Source organism: Microcaecilia unicolor, chromosome 3 (genome assembly GCF_901765095.1).
Source record: "Microcaecilia unicolor chromosome 3, aMicUni1.1, whole genome shotgun sequence".
In the NCBI taxonomy this organism is placed as follows: domain Eukaryota; kingdom Metazoa; phylum Chordata; class Amphibia; order Gymnophiona; family Siphonopidae; genus Microcaecilia; species Microcaecilia unicolor.
In genome coordinates, this window is record NC_044033.1 from 65,445,814 (window position 1) to 65,469,366 (window position 23,553).

General features: G+C 41.2%; 1 protein-coding gene across 2 annotated transcripts in view; it reads right to left on the reverse strand.

The window, feature by feature from the left end:
* The window catches only part of LYPLAL1 (lysophospholipase like 1), a 55,854-nt gene that overhangs the window by 13,130 nt on the left and 19,171 nt on the right, over positions 1-23,553 (reverse strand). For both annotated transcript variants that reach the window (XM_030196021.1, XM_030196020.1), the window contains exon 3: positions 16,448-16,617. In XM_030196021.1, the coding sequence (XP_030051881.1) occupies positions 16,448-16,617 (170 nt within the window). The remainder of the gene's footprint in view (positions 1-16,447; positions 16,618-23,553) is intronic.

Here is a 23,553-nt window from a genome sequence, read left to right on the forward strand (position 1 = left end):
TTGGAGAGCTCGCTGATCCCTCCACAAATATAACAGGTAGGGGGGGTATGGGCCTGGGTCCGCTTGTCTGAAGTGCACTGCAGTACCCACTAAAACTGCTCCAGGGACCTGCATGCGCTGTCATGGACCTGAGTATGACATCTGAGTCTGGCACGAAATATTTTTAAAGATGTTTTTTGAGGGTGCGAGGAGGTTAGTGGCCACTGGGGGAGTAATGGGAGGTCATCCCCGATTCTCTCCGGTGGTCATCTGGTCAATTCGGGCACCTTTTTGTGCCTTAGTCGTAAGAAAAACAGGTCCGGGTGAAAACGTCCAAGTCAGGGATGTCATTGTTTTTTTCGATTATGGGTCAAGGACGTCCAAGTGTTAGGCACGCCCAAGTCCCGCCTTCGCTACACCTCCAACACTCTCCCTTGAACTTTGGCCATCCTTTGTGATGGAGTGCAGTTGGAGACGTCCTAAATCGGGTTTTGATTACACCGATTTGGACGTCCCTGGGAGAAGGATGTCCATCTTCTGATTTATGTCGAAAGATGGACGTCCTTCTCTTTCGAAAACGAGCCCCATGGTCAAACAAGCAGTATCCCTTCTCTACAACTGAGGAATCTCAGCAAATATCGTAACTATTACCTGTTCTACTGCTTGCAATTCATGTAAATACTGGCCTGTGATGACGCCAGGTTTTACACTGGCTAAAAGGATGGCTCAACTTTCAGATGGAAGTACTCACCAGGCACAAATTGGCAGATGATGAAAAACTGATAAAAGTGAGTTGCTTTACGTCAGGACAATGCTAACTGCTATCAAACAAACTGGCTGGCTCATTATTTATTTATTCTTAGTGCTTCCTATACTACAAGTTGTCCATGGAGGTGGCTATGTAGTTTACAATTCTAAAACCAGATGAGGGAAGGACTAAGAAACATAAGGAGAGGGATAATACAGTCAGGAGGGAGTGTTAATAGCCTCTGTGATAAGGAAGGTTTTTAGTAAGGACTTAAATTTTGGGTAAGATGTTTCAAGGTGAAGATGAGGTGGAACAGAGCTCCAGAGAGAAAGTCCCTGAAAACTGAAACTAGCTTCTCTAGAAATAGTAAGACAAAACGAAGGAAGAGAGGGAACTAATAGAAAGTTTCCAGATGAAGAATGAACAGAATGAGAGGGTGTGTAAGGGGTAAGCAGAGATAAAAGATATTGAAGGGGGGGCAGTGGGAAGGCGAGACATTAAGAATATATACTTGTCTGCACATTCCTGGAGTTCTCTCTAGACATCAAACAAATCCAAATGTATTCACCATTATTGAATCCTTGGTTCTTATTAATAATACGTAACTGACACCAGTCTATCTTGGAGTTCAATTGAAGGTTCACATAAACATACTCACAATTTTAAATGCAGCACATTTTATTCTGGAGGAGGGAAGGAAATGGATACAATGGGTATACTTAAAGATGTAGGGGGTATTGCAAAAGGAATCAAACTGTCAAAAACTGTAAAGCAGGATAGAGGGCACTGCATGATACAAAGTAATGTATTCTACCGCCTAACACCTAAAGTAATCTATTACTATTTAATGTTTTGTATACCACCTGCAGATCCAGATTAAAGAATAAGCAAACTAAGCATATGCCTAGAGCCCAAAGGTGTAGGGGCTGGGGCCCTCTCAGATGTAGTCTGGAATCAGAAGCATAGGACTGCCAACTCTCTGAATTTTGAAGGCTAAATGATCTGTATATATTTCAGTTTAGACCTCTGTAGCTCTCCAATGCTCCCCCCCCCCCCCCCCCACTTTCCAGTGCAGAGACTGTGATAGGATCCAGCCAATGGGAAAGTTGCTCTTGTTACAGGAAGGAGGGGCTGAGTCGCAAGTGATTGTAAGGAGAGGTGAGAGGAAGTGAGACTACATGGGATTTAGAGACAGTCAGGAAAACAGGTGAGTGTTTTGGAGGTGAGGGGGTTGTTGAGAAATGGTAGAAATGTAAGAGGGGTTGGGGAAAGGTTAGAAGCAATGCAGGCTGAGAAACTGGAATAAAATGGCAGAATTTTACACGATAATGGGAAGAGCTGGTTACAGATGGTGGTGTGGGGGGGGGGGGGGGGAGCACTGACAGAGAGAGAGGGAGGATTTCTAGAAAGGGACAGTATGAAGAGCAAGAAAGTGGATATAAGTGAAGAGTGAGAGGCTGTAGTATCACTCGTGGAGACAGTATCACATAGAGCTTCTCTTTCAAAATCTGAGTTGCAGTGCAGAAGCCAACTGGTACACCTGTACCTGTGCAAATGCTAAATGACGTGAAATGGTCAAATTGGGGATTTACCCAGCAAACTGTCAAGTTACTTGGGCAAATGCTTAATACTGCCTCTACTCTGTCTATATTATTTTACAATATCAAAGAAAGCTAAATATTTTCTTTTGCTCACTCCATTTATGAAGTTTCTCGTATATAAAACATTGTACATTTATATCTCAGACATATTGCCTGTGAATCTCACGCTTGGAGCAGTATACCCTTGACAACAGAAGCAGTGGAGAATGAAAATGGCTTGCCAGTGGAGGAGTAGCCTAGTGGTTAGGGTGGTGGACTTTAGTCCTGGGGAACTGAGGAACTGAGTTCAATTCCCACTTCAGGCACAGGCAGCTCCTTGTGACTCTGGGCAAGTCACTTAACCCTCCATTGCCCCATGTAAGCTGCATTGAGCCTGCCATGAGTGGGAAAGCGCGGGGTACAAATGTAACAAAACAAAAAAACTTCCCTGGTTCTCAGCCCACTGCTCCAGAACTGCGAAGTTACCCAGCCTCAGGAGGAAGAGTGTTTGGCCAATCCTGTTTTTGAACATACATGCTAATTCAGTATGCTATTTGTAGTCCCTGATTTTACTTATTGATATCAGTGCTACATGTCCCATAATGCACCATGATAAGGTTGTCAGAAATCCAGAGCTGGTTAAAATCTCCCTCCTAGGAGTTGGTAACTTGGGAGCACTCCAGCTCCAATCATTTAAGCCACTTCATTCAAAACATAGCTTGCCTAGTTCCAATGTTCGATAACAAACTATTAGCGCTGACATACTCACAGTTACAGTAGGCTCTGAAGTTTTCCATGCTACTTCTGGAGAGCAGAAAACCATACATGAATACCTTGGGGGTGGGGGGGGGGGGGAGAGCAGGGAACTCAAACGAGGATAACTTATGTTTCTAAGACCAATAAATCAATAATCCTCAGTATCATGAGTATTCAAACACCCTTAATATCTGAATCTTATTTTCTTACATTTTTCTTTAAAAAAAAAGGGGGAGGAAAAGCCTCTACAGACTCCAACTAAGCAAAATGTCTGTCAAGTACCAGAGTTTTTGCTGTCATCATAAACTAAAATACCTCCCAAAACGTTTCATTATCATAGTTCATAAGTACAAAAAACTTTCACTTAGCTTGAAAATGCTGAGAAACCCTCCACAGCTGTTCTACAGTCGCTAATGGCCAAAATTTCGATAAACTGCATCACGGTCCATGGGGCATAAGCTGTGAAGAATAAAGGAAGGAATCAGATCCAAACAAGTAAGTTTCCAATGTACAAAATAAAGTACTCTCATACCCAAACTCCAATCAAAATGGCATCCTCTTAAATAAACAAATGTCAGACATCCAGTATTGATATCAACCAATCAGAAATAACTCTCAATCATATTTACAAAAAATACTTCAATAGAAATGACACTACTCTATCTTGTAGTTCAGTCCTGAGGGTTCAAGTGTCTTCAATTTAAAAATCCACTTCTGCTCCAATTGTAACAAAACCCGTCTTGTGTCTCCTCCTCTACACAATGGATCAATACGTTATAAAACAATACATCTCAGAGTTTCAAATACAGTTCAAACTCCTCTTACTGACCTTTAAATGCATCCACTCTATGACCCCTCACTACCTCTCCTCTCTCATCTCTCCCTACTTTCCTCCCCGTGAACTCCGCTCTCTGAACAAATCTCTCTTGTCATCCCCCTTCTCCTCCACCGCTAACTCCAGACTTCGTTCCTTTTATCTTGCGGCACCTTATGCCTGGAACCGTCTTCCCGAACCCATACATCTAGCTCCATCTCTACCTGTTTTTAAATCTATGCTGAAAGCTCACCTTTTCACTACTGCCTTTGGCTCCTAACCGCTACTCATTTGCCCTCCTCCTCTCCTGTTCCTCTTTACCCTGTAATTCCCTTGCCCGTAATGCCTTGTCTGTCTGTTTTACCTAGATTGTAAGCTATTTGAGCAGGGACTGTCTCTCTATGTCAAATGTACAGCGCTGCATGTGCCTGGTAGCGCTATATAAATGCTATTAGTAGTAGTAGTAGAAGAGATCTTTCCTGGACAGATAATTTCCTGGAAGATTGAGCTATATATAATTTTTTGCAAGGACACTGGATGCACTATATCACAAAATTTGTGGAACAAGATGTAACAGACAAAAGAGTTATTTTCATGCTCGATTGTTGATCTTCAAAAAAAGATGAAACCATCATTATATTGCACATCTGGCACTATCCACAAGTTTCATGTCTCTCTGCCACCTCTTCAGTGTCCTCTTGTCAATGAACATCTTTAACATGGAGGGACTCAATATCTCCTTAAGATTCTTACCTCTACTATAAGCAAACTACAAAGCGGTATCAGTAAATGTTGTCAGTTTTCACTATATGCCAGTGCTTTCTGATGGCTATTCGTGAAGTGGTAGTTGTAAATTTCAGAACACATGTCATTATGTCTTCTTCATCAAAATTTTCTATTCCTTGGTGCTAATAACAGATGACGATGATTAAATTTGGCTCTCCTATAAGCTGTTTTAATAATACTTTTGGGATATCCTCTATCCACTAATTGTTTTTGCAAGTTCTGTGATTTATTCTGAAACTCTTGATTGCTTGAACATATTCAGTGATATCTAAGAAATTGCGAAAAGGGGAGGCCATCTCTCAACTTCTTAGGATAGCAACTGTTTGTAGTCCAACAATGTATTTCTATCAGTAAACTTCCTGAAAACTGTAGTTTCAAATCTTGAGTCTTCTTTCTTAACCAAAATATCAAGATAGGAAATAACGTTTTTATCATACTGTATAGTGAACATCAAAGCTGAATTACATTGGTTCAGATCTTGTACAAAAAACAGGACGCTGTTCCATTCCACAGCAAGAAAACATCATCTATAAAGCGGACTCAAATAAGCACTTCATCAAAAAAAAAAAAAAAAAAAAGAGGAAGTATATATCTTGTGTTCCTCAAAGTAAGCCACAAACAAATTTGCGATTGAGGGAGCCATGGTTGCTCCCATTGCAACTCCAGGTTCTTATTGAAATATTCTTCCATTAAATTGGAAAAAATGTTTCTTCATAGCTAGGGACATCAAAGTTATGATAAATGACATTGGAACTTTCTGGTCTGCTTTTTGGTCCAGTATAGACATCAAAACATCTAAATCTTCTTCCTGTGGAATCACTGTGAACACACTCACCACATCCATTGTAACCAACCAGCAGTAAGTTGAACCATACTCCAATTGATTCAACCGTCGCATAAAATCAGTAGAGTCTTTTATATAAGATTTAGCTTGTTCTACAAAAAGTTGCAAAAATGTACCTATATACATAGACAAAGGTTCCAAAAGTGATCCTCTGCTAGAAACAATTGGCCGTCCACGTGGACAATCAAGTATTTTATGTATTTATGGCAATGTATATAGTACTGGGATTTGAGGATATTTGACATTCAAAAAAGAAAGCTCCTTTTGAGTTAAAAACCCTTGCAAAAAGCCTGATCCCGTGACATATATAGCTCTGAGGTCTAGATGGATCTTCTTCAATCTCTTCATACTCCAGAGGACTTGAAAGTAGGCGAAAAATCTTATTATCATACGCATCCCTATCTTGAACAACTATGGCCCTTTATCTGCTCTCCTTATTACTATCTCTTGATTTTCTCATAGAAATTTAATAGCTATTCTCTCCTCCTTGGTGCAGTTAAAATAAACTCTATTAGCTGTACTCTCAATGGATTCAAATTCTCTAATCACCAGTTGTTTGAAAATGAATATTGCTGGGTCTATAGGACCCAGAGGAATCCATTTTGATCTTAATGTAACTCTTGAATTGTCAGTGGTGATTACTTCTTTTCTATAAAAAAACGATTTAATTTGCAGATTTCTAATACATTTCTCAAAGTCAATCCTGCATTGAAAATCATCACGATGTATTGTTAGCTCAAAAGACAGGCCCTTAGCTAATACTTGATGTTCAAAAATGGAGAGGGAATAAATATCGGGATGGATTAATAACCACAGAGTCTTTCATTGTTGTGACCAAGTATACGGTCGTTCCATTCTGTCTTGGGGCTGTTGCTACTCTTGTCTGCCCCAGCATCTTTGATATCTCCTTCTTCCTCTGCCTCTTCGCCCTGACAGCAAGAAATCTAGTACTTGACAGGCATTTTGCCTAGTTGGAGTCTGTTGATGCTTTTCCTCCCCCTCCTTTTAAGAAACATTTACAAAAATTAATAAAATAAGATTCAAAGATTCTCATGATACTGAGGATTATTGATTTATTGGTCTTAGAAATATTTTATCTTAACCATGATTGCTAACCAGGCCTTGTAATGCTCTATTTCTGTCTTTGCTTCATACTCGACTGAAAGGGTAATCTTATAACAGTAACTAAACAGGGACTGTACATAGGTACTCCAAGGCAGAGGTAAGTTTGCACATGTGCTGGAATGTGCCCCTGGGGGGGAGGGGGGAGGAAATAAAAAATGGGGCTCCATGGTAGGAGACCCACAAATGCATGTTTGCCTATGGCCCAATATAGTTTTAATATGGATCACAAGGGAAAACGTTAAAGGGCTGGGGGAAGAGGGTTATTCAACAGGATGGGAAATTCGGCACACACAAAAAAATTACAAATAAAAGTATGTAGAATTTCAAAGAACTTGAAAATATTGTGCACAGAATTTTCAAACTTCTAGCACAGAATTCCATCAAAAGTAGTACTTTAAGAAATTTAGAACAATTAGAGCACAGTATGCACACTAAAAGGCACTGTTCATGAGTGCATTTACCTAAAGATGCCACACCAACTTTTTGGAACTTTCTTCCTCTCGTGATACAAGCAGAATTGTCCTTCAAAAATTTGAAATACACTATAAAAAAAAAACCTGGCTCATCTAAAAACAGGCCTTTGGTTCAAACCAGGAAGTTCAGTGCCAACCAGCCACTAGCTTGCTTCCATTTTACCAGTTTACCCCTCCCCATCCCACTGCCGCCCCCCCTCCAGGACTTCTTTTTCTTAGTGAGTCTTTGTACTCCTTGATTGAATGTAGACTCTTTCCTATCACGGTTTGTAGTTCTTTTTCAATTTGTTTGTTGGTTTTTAGTCTGTAAACCACCTAGATCTGCCAATTAGGCAAGGCAGTATAGAATGTCTCAATAAACAAACATATTTATACAATACCTCTTCAGAGTCCTGCAAATAATATGTACGTTATAGAAAACCACATGTATTTCTATTGCAAAACAGCATAATAATTTACTATGTCATTATCTGGGTAAGCCATCATTTGAAAAACATCCTTATGGTGTATAAAAGTGGATCTGTAAGTTCAAGATGTACCTAAAATCAAATCAAATTAATTTTTGTATACCGCTAATATCCCCTTTCCAGGGTTCAGTGCGGTTTACATTCTAGGTGGGACAAAAGCCGATAATGTTAGTGTGAGGTATGAGAACAATTAGAGACCACTGGTGTAATGCATGAGATCAAAAACATTATAGGAAAGGATAATGGATGATACTAGGAGATAGAAGTCAATGGATTGTTATGAAGCAGTCTTTGGGAAAAGAAAGGTTTCTAGCCCCTTCCTGAAGCTAAGGTAGCTGTTTTCTGTTATGAAGGCAATAGGTAGAGTTACATATTTTAACTCCAAGTGCAGGGAATAGAGAGCTGAAAATCTTCTGATTTCAAATTGTCTTAACGGCGATGCTAGCATCAGTTGTTCTTTCAGTCTGTTAGACTGGACCAAACGTAGTGAAGTGGTCTTAGTCAGCAGTTCAGAGGGGAGACCCTGTAAGATTTGAAAAACTAAACATGTAGCTTTGAACCTGAATCGTTCTGCTATGGGAAGCCAGTGCCGTTTGTTAAGATGAGTTGAAACACTAATATAGCTATTCAATCTGTATATTAGTCTAGCAGCTGTATGATTTGCAGTATTTTCTGATATTGACACTAAATACCAAGAAGCTGAACGTTACAATAATCCAAGTGGGGTAAGACAAACATTTGGACTAGTAATGCAATGGCTTTTTGGTCGAAGAATAATCTGACTCGACGTAGCTATCTCATTTTGAATAGTGTTTTCTTCCACAGCTGGTTAATATGGGAAGAGAAGGTGAGTGAAGAATCAAGCAAGACCCTTAGTACTCTGGTTTCAGATTTGACTGCAAAGATTTGACCACTGGACAAAGATATTGATGATGGGACTTCAACTCCCTGATTTCGGAACCACAGAACCTTGGCTTTTTGCGCATTCAATTTCAGTTTATTGGTCAGAGCCCAGGTGCTAAATGCAGTCATGCCATTCGCTATAGACTGAGTTGTATTTTTGATGCTGTCACTGATAGAGAAGCAGGATGTCCCTGTGAGACCCCTCAATTAGGAGACCAATAGTTGGAAAGTTGTCTGTTTTGCTTGACAGAATAGCTTCAATCAAAGGAATTCACTGAAGCATTTGATCACAGTCCCTGTTATTCTTATGTGATCCAGACGTTCGAGTAGCAATGTGTGGTCAACTGCAATGAATGCCGCCGATATATCGAATTGGAGAAGAACTACTTGGTCACCTTTGAATAGGTGTTGTTTGACAAATGTAGTTAGAACTAGCAGCAATGATTCCGTACTATGTGAAAATCTGAAGCCAAACTGTCACCAGTGTAATATAGAACATTTTTCCAGATATAAACAGTTGTTTACTGATGTAGGTTTCTAATACTTTAGTAAAACTGGATATGCTTATCACTGGACGGTAGTTTGCAGGCGATGCTACGTCTAGCCCAGATCCCTTCAACAGCAGAGTGAGAACGTTTTTGCCCATATTAGGAGGAAGAGAGCCAGTTTTAAACAGTTCATTGAGATCATTGAGTAACCAGTTTGCTGCTTCTATAGGGATGGAATTGAGTAAGTATTTTGGGCACTGATCCAGGGAACAGTTGGCTCAGGAGCATTTCAACAGAAGGGATCTTACATCCTCAAATGTTAGTGGCTGAAAAGATTCCCAGTTTTGAGTCCTTGGATTGTAGAATTGCAGGATCTCCAGCGATTGAAGTTGAACTAAAGTTTGTACTATTTTCCTCTGTTGGAGTAGCTTTAGATAACTCAGACCTAATTTGGAGGATTTTATTGGCAAAATGATCAGATAGATCTTGGGTGGTGGGACATATTTTCTGTGAATGTTCATCATCATCATTAGTGGAAGCTAGTTTTTTAACTAAAGAGCACTACAGTACTGACATTTTGAATCAGCTACCTTTTTGTAGCGTCAGAAGGCTGATTCCATTTGCATTTATCAGTAGTATTTTTGTTCTTTCTCCATTGCTTTTCAAAGCATCAACATTCCTTATTTAGGATGGATAGTTCCTCTGTAAACCATGCTGAATTTCTGGATGTCTTGACCTTTTTAGTGGTAAATGGAACAATTTTGTCTAATATGGCTTTCATCTTGGTATCCCAGTGGGATTTGATCGAACCATGTGTAGGAGATAAGGTAGTGAGGGAATCTGTTAGCTCAGACCAGAAAGTGACCTCCTTGATTTTTTACCTCTGGTGGAGATGAGTTTGGAGGACTTGTGCCTGGTTAAACTTGACGTATAGGTATCAGTGGTGAAATACAGTTGGAAGTGGTCTGACCATGGTACTGGCCTCCATTTGAATGAACTGATCAAGCTATTACGATAGGAAGTCATGAAGTCTATCGCATGGCCTTTTCATGAGTTGCACCTTCGGAGAATGTAGTTAGTTCGCATTCCTTCAGGAATTATTTGAAGTTGTGGACTTTGGTGTCCGCATCATTTTCCAAGAGTAGGTTTAAGTCTCCCACAAAGATAATCCTAGAAAATTGGGACATGGCAGAGGAAATAATTTCTTCAAGTCGAGGTTCTGCCTTGGACCAAGCTCCTGGAGGACGGTAAATAACGAGTAGGGCGATTTGATTTGCCTCTTTTGAATCATTGCAGAATTTGCACATCATATATTCCAGTTCAGGAAAAGCCCCAGAACTAACTAAAGACACGTGGAAAAAAACACATTAATATAAGAGCCACTTCATGGTGATAACTTTTGGAGCTAATTTAAGTCAGTCAGGGTTAGCGCTCTTTATCAGTTCTAAATGTGCGCTGTTAAAGACTTCACAACAGAGTCCTCCCTGAGGGTAGAAGCCACCGATAGTGAGGAGAGGTCATGATGTCTCAGGAGCTCATAAAGTGGGGAGGTGTGGGTAGGGTATTAGGTAGAGTTCCTCTTTCAAGCTGTCATTCTTCCATAGTCAGTCATGTAGTAGTAAGGGAGAGTTTAGAGCATGCAAGAGGCCATAACGTAGTTTTCGTGTTATGGAATTGTCAATTTCCCTTGTTTGCTGTTTGAATTATGATTACAAGAACAGAGCTGAGCAGGACAGGTATTTGTATGACAGAGGAAAGTAACTGACCTTAAAAAAACACTTTTTCTATAAAATAGCACATAAAAAACACAAGGGACCATCTAGTTTTTCTGTTTCTCGATGCAATGTCATGAATCTTCCCAGTCTATGGTTTCATCCTTACTTCCCTGCATCCAAGAATGTTGTGCTTAGTCCATTTTTGTTTCAATTCTATTATATTTTATCCTCCACCACTTCCAGAGGGAGACATTTACATAGTAACATAATAGATGATGGCAGATAAAGACCTGTACGGTCCATCTAGTCTGCCCAACAAGATAAACTCATATGTGCTACTTTATGTGTATACCTGACTTTGATTTGCATTTGCCATTTTCAGGGCACAGACCGTAGAAGTCTGCCAAGCACTAGGCCCTCCTCCCAACCACTACCCCGCCTCCCACCACCGGCTCTGCCACCCAATCTCCGCTAAGCTTCTGAGGATCCATTCCTTCTGAACAGGATTCCTTTATGTTTATCCCACGCATTCTTGAATTCCATTACTGTTTTCATCTCCACCACCTCCCACAGGAGGGCATTCCAAGTATCCACCACTCTCTCTGTGAAAAAATACTTCCTGACATTTTTCTTGAGTCTACCCCCCTTCAATCTCATTTCATGTCCTCCAGTTCTACCGCCTTCCCATCTACGGAAAAGGTTCGTTTGCAGATTAATACCTTTCAAATATTTGAACGTCTGTATCATATCACCCGTTTCTCCTTTCTTCCAGAGTATACATGTTCAGGTCATCAAGTCTCTGCTCATACATCTTGTAACGCAAATCCCTTACCATTCTCGTAGCTTTTCTTTGCACCGCTTCAATTCTTTTTACATCCTTTGCAAGGTACGGCCTCCAAAACTGAACACAATACTCTAGGTGGGGCCTCACCAATGACTTATACAGGGGCATCAACACCTCCTTTCTTCTGCTGGTCACACCTCTCTCTATACAGCCTAACAACCTTCTAGCTACGGCCACCGCCTTGTCACACTGTTTCGTCGCCTTCAGATCCTCAGATACTATCACCCCAAGATCCCTCTCCCCGTCCGTACCTATCAGATTCTCCCCGCCTAACACATACGTCTCCCGAGGATTTCTATTCCCTAAGTGCATCACTTTGCATTTCTTCGCATTGAATTTTAATTGCCAAACCTTAGACCATTCTTCTAGCTTCCTCAGATCCTTTTTCATGTTTTCCACTCCCTCCCGGGTGTCCACTCTCCGTTACAGATCTTAGTATCATCCACAAATAGGCAAACTTTACCTTCTAACCCTTCGGCAATGTCACTCACAAATATACTGAACAGAATCGGCCACAGCACCAATCCCTGAGGCACTCCACTGCTCACCTTTCCCTCATCTGAGCGAATTCCATTTACCACCACCCTCTGGAATCTGTCCATCAACCAGTTCCCAGTGGCGTTCCTAGGGGGGGCTGACACCTGGGGCGGATTGCCGATGCGCCCTGCCCCCCCCCCCGGTGAAAGGACACCCCCCCCCCCCGCGAAAGAACCCCCCCGGGTGCACGCCGCTGGGGGGAGGGGGGGTGCCACACGCACCTGTCCTTCGTTTGTTCCATGCTCCCTCTGCCCTGGAACAGGAAGTAACCTGTTCCGGGGCAGAGGGAGCATGGAACGAACGAAGGACAGGCGCGCGCGGCACCCCCCCTCCCCCAAGCGGCGTGCACCCAGGGCGGACTGCCCCCCCCGCCCCCCCCCCCCCCCCCCCCAGGAACGCCACTGCCAATTCCTAATCCAGTTCATCACGTCAGGTCCTATCTTCAGCCTGTCAAGTTTATTCAAGAGCCTCCTGTGGGGAATGTGGTTTATTTGGTTTACTAAGTCTAGCCACTCTTCGGCTTCAATTATGATTTGTTGTTACACAACTCCCTTATCCCTGAAAATGTTTGCCTCTATGTGTATGATCTACACATTTGAGGTATTTGCCCTCCGACAATAATTTTAACTTTCTGGTGTAGGATGAAAATGCTGCTCAATATGCCCAAACTAGAGAATGTTTAACTATATGTAAAAAAATAAATATACTTACACAAGTTGTAAAGGCTCTACACTCAGGGGAATTGAACAGAAAGGCACTGGTGTTCCTTCCAAGTAAGATGCCACAATCTACAGGCCAACTGAATTAGCCTGTTCCTAAATGGCTGTCACTCTCTACTAGCTCATTAACAGCTGTGTCATTGTTCTCTGAATCCAACAGTCCATCACCTGCAAGGTCTGTTTAATGTATTCAATAGCTGCATTTAACAAACATGTCTCCTGGGTTTGTAGCACTGTAGTAGCTCACTGTGATAAATCCAAATAAATATGTAGATAGAAGGGGGAGAGAGGGGGTCAGAGAGGCAGACATGAAGAACAAAAACATTATTTTTTTCTTCAGATAAACATGATGCCTGCAAATGGATGTAAAAAAATGTGTAATCTAAGTTTAACAAAATGTATTAAAATCGTGCGTTCTGCTCACATGCATTATCGCCTTTATGTGCTACAAGTAAAATTCATTTGATCAGTCCTTTGATAATCCCACATTTCTCAGAATGAAGGCATTTAAATCCACGGTCTTGCAGGACACATTGCCACAGGTGTGGCTTTAATTTTAAAAATTAAAAATGTTATGAACAAAGATATACTGTAGTACAGTCTGCTAATAGGTTCCATGAAACGTCTTAAATTTATTTACATCCAACTTTTACAGAAGCGCTTTAGAAATATACAGCTCAATACTCAGAAGTATGCACAAGTTTACCCCAGGATTCTAAATAGTGCAAATTAAGTTGCATGCACAAATCCAGTCATATTCTGGATTTGCACAAGCAACTTAATTAGTTAACAAGCCAGTCTCCACAGATAATTGCCACTTAACAAGCAATTAACATTAATTATAATTTACAAGCAGAAATGTCTAAGCATATTCTATGAACATGATGTGCGTACATTCTAAGTCGCATAGTTGAAAAGGGAGAATGGCCATGGGTATGGAATGGGTGGGGGGGGGGGGGGGCATTTCTGAAATCTAAGCTTGTGGTTATATTATACACACAGTCCGCACATAATTTAGGTGTTGGTACTTGGCGTAGCTGCCAGTGACTAAATTTAGTTGTGCGGGCGGGCGCTCGGTGTATTCTATAAACCGCATGGAAATTTAGGTGTCCTTTATAGAATATGCCTAGACATATTTCATTTCGGTGCCATTTTTTTGGCATCATATATAGAATCTAGTCCTTAATGGCAACCACTAGTTGTGTAAGTGCTCAATATGGATAATTCCACTGAAAATTCTTACAACCTCCCCAGTACAATCCGGATAATAATGAAGTGTAGCGAGATCGTTTCTCCCTTTGGAAAGTCAGAGATATTCAACTATTAGCTACACAGCTACATGGTTTAATTTAGGACACAAAAAGACTGTTCTAGTACACAGCATGCTGTCTTTGGAAACTCAAAATTCCAGTGGGCATTTCTGTATACTTGTTAGGAATAAACAACAACTTGATTTTGCTTAAGGATAAAGGGGATTTATCTGATACAGTGTTTGCTTTTAGCAGCAAGATTGACTGTAGGGAGATATTAGAAATGTACAAGTGTAGAAAACTTAGGATGTATTTCAAATGGAAAAACTGACTTATAAGGTACATGATAGGAGTCTTGTGTTTTGGGACCAGTGGATGCCTTTTTTTTTCCTCTTACGTTCATATGTTGTAAACAATTTGACTGTTATACCACCTATGTTTTCCGAAACTTCCTATGTGAAACCCTCTGTGGTTTAGCTTAAGTTTTATTATACAGTGGGAAATGCTGAAATGCTTTGTGTAACTCACACCATACTTAGACATTGCAGTTAACTGATTAATTTTTCAGTGTGGAGGGAGGGGGAGGTTGTCTCTGTGGACAATAATCACTATATAAGTACATAAGTATTGCCATACTGGGAAAGACCAAAGGTCTATCAAGCCCAGCATCCTGTTTCCAAAAGTGGCCAATCCAGGTCACAAATACCCGGCAAGATCCCAAAAATGTACAAAACATGTACAAAATATGTTAATCATTGGAAGCTGCTCTCTTTAAAAACAACACTTTAATAAAATGTTTAAATTAAAAGAAAAAGAGGCTGTCCTAAATTAGCTGTACAGACTGTAACTGAATACCGCCAGCTATCCATATGTGACGGTCTCTGGGAAAAGGTGACTTTAGTGTCCAGAAAAAAAAAAAGGTTTTATTGAATTCTGTTACAGCAAACAATTTGTAATACAACAGTCCAAACCTCATCCTTTTATGTAAAAAATTTTTTTAAGTTACAGAAGTTCAAACATGGACATTTTATAGGCTGCTTATGGACCCACAACATGAAAATAAAATCAGCCACTCTCAACATTTTGGATCTGCTACTTTAGTTATCTATTCCCAGGGACGATCACATATAGTGTACAGTCAGCACCACTGAATCTATGTATAATATTTAAATGTCATGGCTGGCATTTATAAAAACATGCTGGCAGCAGGGTTTAAATATTGACCTGATACTATATAACAATGTGCAGTAATTAGTAGTACTCAATTCTATCAATCTCAGAAGGATGAAAGTCTAAAATGATGAGACTTGAACCCATCAACTTTGGCTTTTACCATAGATCATTAAAACAAAAAGGTATTTGAGACAATACTATCCTTCAGCCAAATATTTGGGAATGGCAAAAGGAAAAACATTTTATTTGTTTTTGGAATTTTTGACTCCACCTCCTCCCCCCCCCCCCAATTTTTGCACTTTTTTCTGTTTCCCACATTCTTGTTAATAAAAATTATGAATGCTAACTTGTAGGTTAATGTACATTGAATTATTTTGCGTGCATTAAAGTTTTTAAGGCAAGCTAATGAGCATTGAATGCATGCTAGCAAATGCACCATCATCTGCTGGTGGCAAATGAGCAGCAGAAAATAAAACACATTTGAACTAAACTGATGAGCAAAATATTTTGCAAAATAACTGAAATAATAAAACCACTTCTTCCTGATTTTAAATTGTCAGTAGTAAAAGGAAGAACAGTGAGATTCACTTTAACACATGCAACAATACACTGAACCAGAGTGCAAGGGATTCCTATTAAAACACACAAGAGTTTCTATCCAAAATTACTTTCCAGGTCATGTATACACAGTTTGAACATATGCATAGTTCTGAAGAAAACCACACCTGTTAGAGTCCTTCTGTCTCTTATATGATGTCCTGAAAATGTAGGGGTCCTTTTACTAACGTGTGCTGAAAAATGGCCTGCGGTAGCGTAGACACCTGTTTTGGGCACGCGCAAAATTATTTTCCAGCGCACCTACAAAAAATGCCTTTTTAAAATTTTTGCCAAAAATGGACGTGCAGCAAAATGAAAATTGCCGCGCGTCCATTTTGGGTCTGAGACCTTACCGCCAGCCATTGACCTAGTGGTAAAGTCTCACAAGGTAAGTGGACGGTAATGATCTACGTATGTCAAATGCCACTTGGTGCGCGTCCGATGCGCGTGCCCGAAAATAAAAATTATGTTTCGGACACGCGCCAAAAATGAAATTACCGCAAGAGCCATGCGGTAGCCTGGCGGTAACTCCATTCTGGTGCGTGTAGATGCTTACGCACCTTAGTAAAAGGGCCCCTTAGTGCAACAATTTTTATGAGAACCCACAGAGATACAAGTCTCTCAGTAGGCCAAAAAAAAAATGCCTTACCAAGGATTATCCTATGCTTTGGGATGCCACTTTTAACTTCCTCATTAATCAGATCTCTCAAATCCTGGGACATTGATTCAATGGATTCAAGGTGCTCTGGGCAATCACTGGAGATTTTGTATCTGTCAAACCATACTGTGGATAATGCCCCCATCATAGGTGTGTATGGCCTGAAAAAGTAATTCATGTAATTTACAAAGCACTCAAACACTGTGCACAGAAAAATATGATAGTTTAAGAGACAGTTCAACGTAAAGTGAATACTGAATGCATGGACTTTGAGCAACATTGCAAATAGGAAAGAGCCAAATAATGAACTGACCATGACCCTCAGGGACTGCTGGGATCAATGGAGACCCACAATTCCATCCAGAGAGAAATTGGAAATGCACAGGGAGCATTAGGAACACCAAGCATACTGTACAATTTAATATTTCTGTTTGGATGTTTCTGCTTGAAACAGTCTTCAGTAAGAATACAAGAAGAAGATATATTTAATGAAATATATATTTCACAGATTAAGAAACCATTGGAAAAAGAAACAAGTGGAAACAGCATAAACAGCATTGCTCATGGATTTCTTTCTACCCTTTCTGCATATGTGCCTGTATATGTCTATCTATGTTGTTTTGTGTGTGTCGCTGACATGGAGGTGAGGGGGAAGGGCCGTTTGAATGCAGCGGTTCCCAAACATTCCTTTCATAATTAACAGATTTCAAAGGATGGATTTTATAGTTTAACCACTGCTGTCTCTGTTCCATGGCTACAGATATTGCTATGCTTCACTACTAACTGGTAGTACACACAGCAGTCAGAAGCAAAGTACATGGCTGAAGTCATTATCACTGTTCATGGGGTTCAGCCAGAATGTTTCACAGAAGAATGTCCAACAAAGAAAAAGAAATACATATCTGAATCACTAAGAGCCAACCTAGCAGTGATAGGGGTGTGACAGAAATGACAGTGGGGAGAGCATACCTCGTGGAATTATATCCAGTTCTCGTGTGTGTCAGAAGGCTCTGTAATCCATAACCAGATCTGCATGCACTGTCTCCTTGCAAATCTATCTCATGCATATTAATTGTGAACATCCTGAAAACTCAACTGGCTGGGTGTACCTTGAGGACTGGTGTGAGAACTAGAGGATGACCAAAACCAAATCTGTGGTCGAAATCCACAGCTCGGTTTTGGCCAGAACCAGAACCGCCCCCCCGACAAACCACATTTTCGGCCCCCCAGGCCACCCACGACTCTACCCTACTCCTCCCCTCACACAGTTAGGCCTGCCTCAGGCTTACCTTGTAAAGGCCCTGGTGATCTAGTGGTGTCTTTGGGGCAGGAGCATCCCAAGTTGCTCCTATCCCCTTCGGATGTGCTGTAACAATGGTAGCCACGACTTACTATGGCAGTCTCACAAGGCTGCCATGGGAAGTCGCAGCCTCCAATTTTGGAAATGGCTTGAGCAGGCTGCTGCTCAGGCCATTCTCAATTACAAAATGACAGCTGTGAGGCTGCCACAAGAAGTTACAGTGCAGCCGACAGGGGCAGGAGCAACTCGGGATGCTCCTGCTCTGAAGACACCACTAGAATGCCAGGACCTTTACAAGGTAGTCCCAGGGAGGGCCTATAGGAAAGGAGGAGGAGCGTGGAGTGGTGGATGGTATGGGGGTGGGGGGTGGAATGTGTGTTTTCTGTTGGGGGGGTGGGGGGAGGTTGGCTTGTGGCGGTGGGGCTACAGTTTCGGATTTCTACAGAAAATGCACAGGCATTTTTGGCCGAAACCCGAACCCGGATTTCAGGTCAGTTTCGCTGTCGAAACTGAAATTCGGTCAGTCTCTATTGAGAACTAATGGTCTACGGGCTATACAAGTAATTGTTTCTTATTCCCTAAACGTAATAGTATTTCATGAAGAGTATCAGAATAGACAAGCATTATGTAGGGATCATGTCCAAAATCCTTTTCCATGTTAACTTTTGAGGAGCCGTTTTTGTAGTGAGCACCACAGCGATAAATATTAAGAAGGTAACTGTCAAAAGCATTTTTGCAGGTAAAGAAGTGCTTTATCCACGGAAAACAAAATAGCATGCCCAAAGTGTTGATAAAGTTTCATTTGTACAGACTGTAATGTATAGCATGAAACAGTTTGCGAACCCCTCACACAATGTTCTGCAATTTAACATAAAATTAGGTCCTTGCCTGAACCTTGATAACAGATAAAAATAACCTTATTTCTTATGCTGCTTTGCAACCCACTAAGGAAATTATGATTGGACTGGTGGATATAAATATTGTAAAATACACACACACGTATATACATATATCTACATATACATATACACATACATATATCTACATATACATACACACATACATATATATATATATATCTATATACACACACACCCAGGCAAAAATACATGCAACTGAAAAGACTCAAGAATAAGTATCCTTTGGTGATAAAGCATGTGAACATTTCATTAACTGGTGGCACCTTCTTAAGCATCAATAACTTCAAAATATTTCTAGCCCTTGGAGAATTTTGGCCCATTCTTCCATCCAGAACCATTTCAGCCTTGTGACATTTGAAGGCTTCCGAACAAATCTTTTCAGATCTTGGTACAACATTTCAATATGGTTTAGGTAGGGACTTTCATTTAGCCAATCCAAAGGCCCCAATATTTAATGGCACTTTTCCAGGTAGATGCTCCCAAGGTCACATCTGGATTTCCAGAGGAGTTATCTGGATAATGCCACTGAAAATTCACCAACTGCCCTGGCACTATTTGGGCAGTCTTGGTTTAGAGCCAAAAGTTATCCTAGTACTGCCATAACATTAAACACTGTGGTTTGTATTTTAAAGCAGCACTGACCATGGAGTTTAAATATCGGGGGAGGTGGATTTCTTTAATGTTTGTTCACCCCGGCTGGATTTCATTGTTTTAAAGTGTACTGCGTCTTTTTAAAGACAGTGTGCTTTTTACCTACATAAATTGCACACTATTGAGACCTTTCAAACAAACCCCTGAGGCAGGCACTCAGCTGAAACAATGTGCCGTGTTGGGTCCTTCAAGGAATAAAGTGTTATATTTCATTCAGTCATCCTTCTGTTTTCCTTCTGCAAGAGCTCTGCTGGCTATACCACTGCTTTGGGTGCTTTTTTACACAGTGTGTCACGGTCCTCTGCTTCTGCGGACATTCTCCACTTTCCCTCCCCTCAACCATGATACAAACATTCAAATATTTGAAAGGTATTAATCCGCAAACGAACCTTTTCCAGAGACGGGAAGGTAGTAGAACTAGAGGACATGAATTGAGGTTGAACGGGAGAACTCAAGAGTAATGCCAGGAAGTATTTTTTTCAGAGAGGGTGGTGGATACATGGAATTCCCTCCCACAGGAGGTGGTGGAGATGAAAACGGTAACGGAATTCAAACATGCATGAGATAAACACAAAGGAATCCTGTTTAGAAGGAACAGATCCACGGAATCTTAGCGGAGATTGGGTGGCAACACCAGTAATTGGGAAGCAAAACCAGAAATGGGCAGACTTCTACAGTCTGTGCCCTGATCATGACTGAATAGATATGGATGGGCTGGAGTGTAAATTTTAAGGGGCTTCAATGTTATTCAAAACTTTTAGAACAAGAATAGTGCTGGGAAGACTTCTACAGTCTGTGCCCTGAAAATGGCAAGGACAAATCAAACTCATTTATACATATAAAGTATCGCATACCATCTATAATGAGTTTATCTTGTTGGGCAGACTGGATGGACTGTACAGGTCTTTATCTGCCATTATAGACTATGTTACTATCAGGCTCATTTTCAAAAGAGAAGGACGCCCATCTTTCGACACAAATCGGAAGATGGGCGTCCTTCTCACAGGGTCGCCAAAATCGGTATAATCGAAAGCCGATTTTGGGTGTCCCCAACTGCTTTCCGTCGTGGGGACGACCAAAGTTCATGGGGGCGTGTCGGAGGCATAGCGAAGGTGGGACTTGAGCGTCCTAACACATGGACGTCCTCGACCCATAATGAAAAAAAAAGGGCGTCCCTGATGAGCACTTGGATGACTTTACCTGGTCCTGTTTTTCATACGACCAAGGCATAAAAAGATGCCCGAACTGATCAGATGACCACCAGAGATAATCGGTGATGACCTCCCCTTACTCCCCCAGTGGTCACTAACCACCTCCCACCCTCAAAAATAATCTTTAAAAGTATTTTGTGCCAGCCTCTATGCCAGCCTCAAATGTCATACTCAGGTCCATCATAGCAGTATGCAGGTCCCTGGAGCAGTTTTAGTGGGTGCAGTACACTTCAGGCAGGTGGACCCAGGCCCATCCCCCCTACCTGTTACACTTGTGGTGGTAAATGTGAGCCCTCCAAAACCCACCAGAAATCCACTGTACCCACATGTAGGTGCCCCCTTTCACCCGTAAGGGCTATGGTAGTGGTGTACAGTTGTGGGTAGTGGGTTTTGGGGGGGCTCAGCACACAAGGAAAGGGAGATATGTACCTGGGAGCAATTTATTAAGTCCACTACAGTGCCCCGGCATGTGAGGAGGGCCAGTGCACTACGAATGCTGGCTCCTCCCACGACTAAAGGGCTTGAATTTGGTTGTTTCTGAGATGGGTGTCCTTGGTTTCCATTATTGCCGAAAATCAGAAACGACCAAGTCTAGGGACGACCATCTCTAAGGACAACCTAAATTTCAATTTTTGGGCATCCCCGACCGTATTATCGAAATGAAAGATGGACGTCCATCGGGACATTTTGCGAGGACGTCCTCAGCAAAACTTGGGCGTCCCTTTCGATTATGCCCCTCCACGTGTCCTCTGAAGCTGGTCTGTCCCTTGTGGGATGTAGGGCTTGTTCTTCGTGCGCTCCGGCGGCCTCACTCAGGCCACTCTTAAAGACCTTACCTTGATTGAGGGTATAAATGAGAGCATTTGGATTGTCAAACTTCAGGGGTACTTGGAGGAAGAGAGATTTCTCTCCCAGTCTTCCTTCCTTGTTAACAAGAAATATTATGTGGCTCTAATAAAAAAAACTAGTTTTATTGATCTCTTGTGGTACAATGAATTTATTTCTCAAAATATATGTACATTCCACAAGTGCTCTCTATCTCCACCTGCTGGTCGATGAGGAACATAACTCAGTTGTCTGGACTGATTCTTGGTGACGTAGTGGAAGTGAAATTTCTGCTGCTACTTTAGTATTTAATAAAGACATATCGGTGCCTCTGTGTCTTTAACATGGAGCCTAAGTGCATACTTGCCCTCTGAAATTAGTTGCCCCCTTATAAAATTACCCTCCACATGTCAAACTGTTCTACCACTGGAAACAGAAAACCTAAAATAAACATTGAATAAAAGGTTGACAAGGCAAAACCCTGGAGGGGTTCTATCAGGTGACTGTTCCCCCTCCCACCAGACAACTTGCTTTCTTCTCCACAAAAAGAGTTAATTCAAGCCTCAATCTGCCCTGTAATCCCAATCTGAATCAACTGCTCTAAAAGCAACTGGTGACCAACAGTGTCAAAAGCAAAAGTTCAAGATCACCACTAAGGTGTCCTATCGTAATTCAGCTGCTAATAACCCTGTATTGACAGTATCCAAAAGAACTAGTCTGGTGACATATACCTTTCCGAACCTTGACTGTATAGGAATAATAGCCCAGGCTTCTACACAATTGTTCCAAGGTTGGTGAAAAGGGGAAGAAGTTTGTATTTTTTTTTGTTACATTTGTACCCCGCGCTTTCCCACTCATGGCAGGCTCAATGCGGCTTACATGGGGCAATGGAGGGTTAAGTGACTTGCCCAGAGTCACAAGGAGCTGCCTGTGCCTGAAGTGGGAATCAAACTCAGTTCCTCAGTTCCCCAGGACCAAAGTCTACCACCCTAACCACTAGGCCACTCCTCCACTCATATAGTAGGCACATACTTTAGAAAATTCATCCATAAGTGAACACAACCTAGAAAATGTGAGTGTAGTGATAGCCAGCATAAATGTAAGCACACATTCCCAAAGGCGCATTTGATAAGTCAACGAAAACCTGTGCGCTTATAAAATTACCCATGCCTGTAGTGTGCTAGGCAGCACATTCATTTTTCTGTTTGCTGGCACACACGAAGCCTGATTTCTCATCAGAGGAAAGAACTTTTGGGTGGGAAACTAATTTTCTGGGAAATGTAGTAGGAAGGATGGTTCTTATAGCTGTGTGTGGTGGGTGAGGAGGGAAGCCCGAGATGACATACTGGGTTTCCTTTGTGGTTAATGCAATTTTTTCCACTACCTTCACTCCATGGTTTTGAATACCTACCCCCGCAAATGTTTAAAATAGTTTAGCAGTATATATATAGCTGACCTGCTGATTTACTGTAAGATATTAAGACTGCCTTTCAATGTGTCTTCCCATAAAGAGATCACCACCACAAGGGTAAAATGAATGGTACACATGCTACAAAATAAATCTTGACATACATCTGAAAATAATATTCTTACCAGTTCCCTATGCCTACACATCTGTTTTAGTCATTCACCTATGTTTACATTTGCTATGCCTTACATCATCTCACCTCCAAAATAAATCCCTTCTCTAGCTGGTTGAGTAGAATTCAGAAATTACACAAATATGTTGAGAAGAAATCAGTAAAGATACAAGCCTACAGATTAGAACTTTTCTTGCCTCAAATTAAAAGAAATATGGCAATAGACCAGCACTACTAAACTTGCTACTGCATTATAAGGTTCTCAAAACTCAACTGTAACTACACTGCTTCTCTACTGATGAAGAATTGTTCTTGAAGGCTAGTCACAGATGTATTGAGATAGTACAGTAAAAAAGGTATTTATCATAATTTCTTTGTAAACCCTTATTTTTTCCAATCCGATGGATGATGTAAAAAAAATAATACATAAGGGATTGAGAATGCTTGCCTGCCTGGGAGCAAAATAATTCTCCAAACGTTTAGGGGAATGGAACCAAACTTGGCATAGGAGGAAAAACAGGTGAAGAGAGAATTCAAAGAGAGGCCAGACTGGCCCAGATATTCTAGAGAACAGGTTTTCAACTCAGTCCTTGAGGCACACTTATCCGGT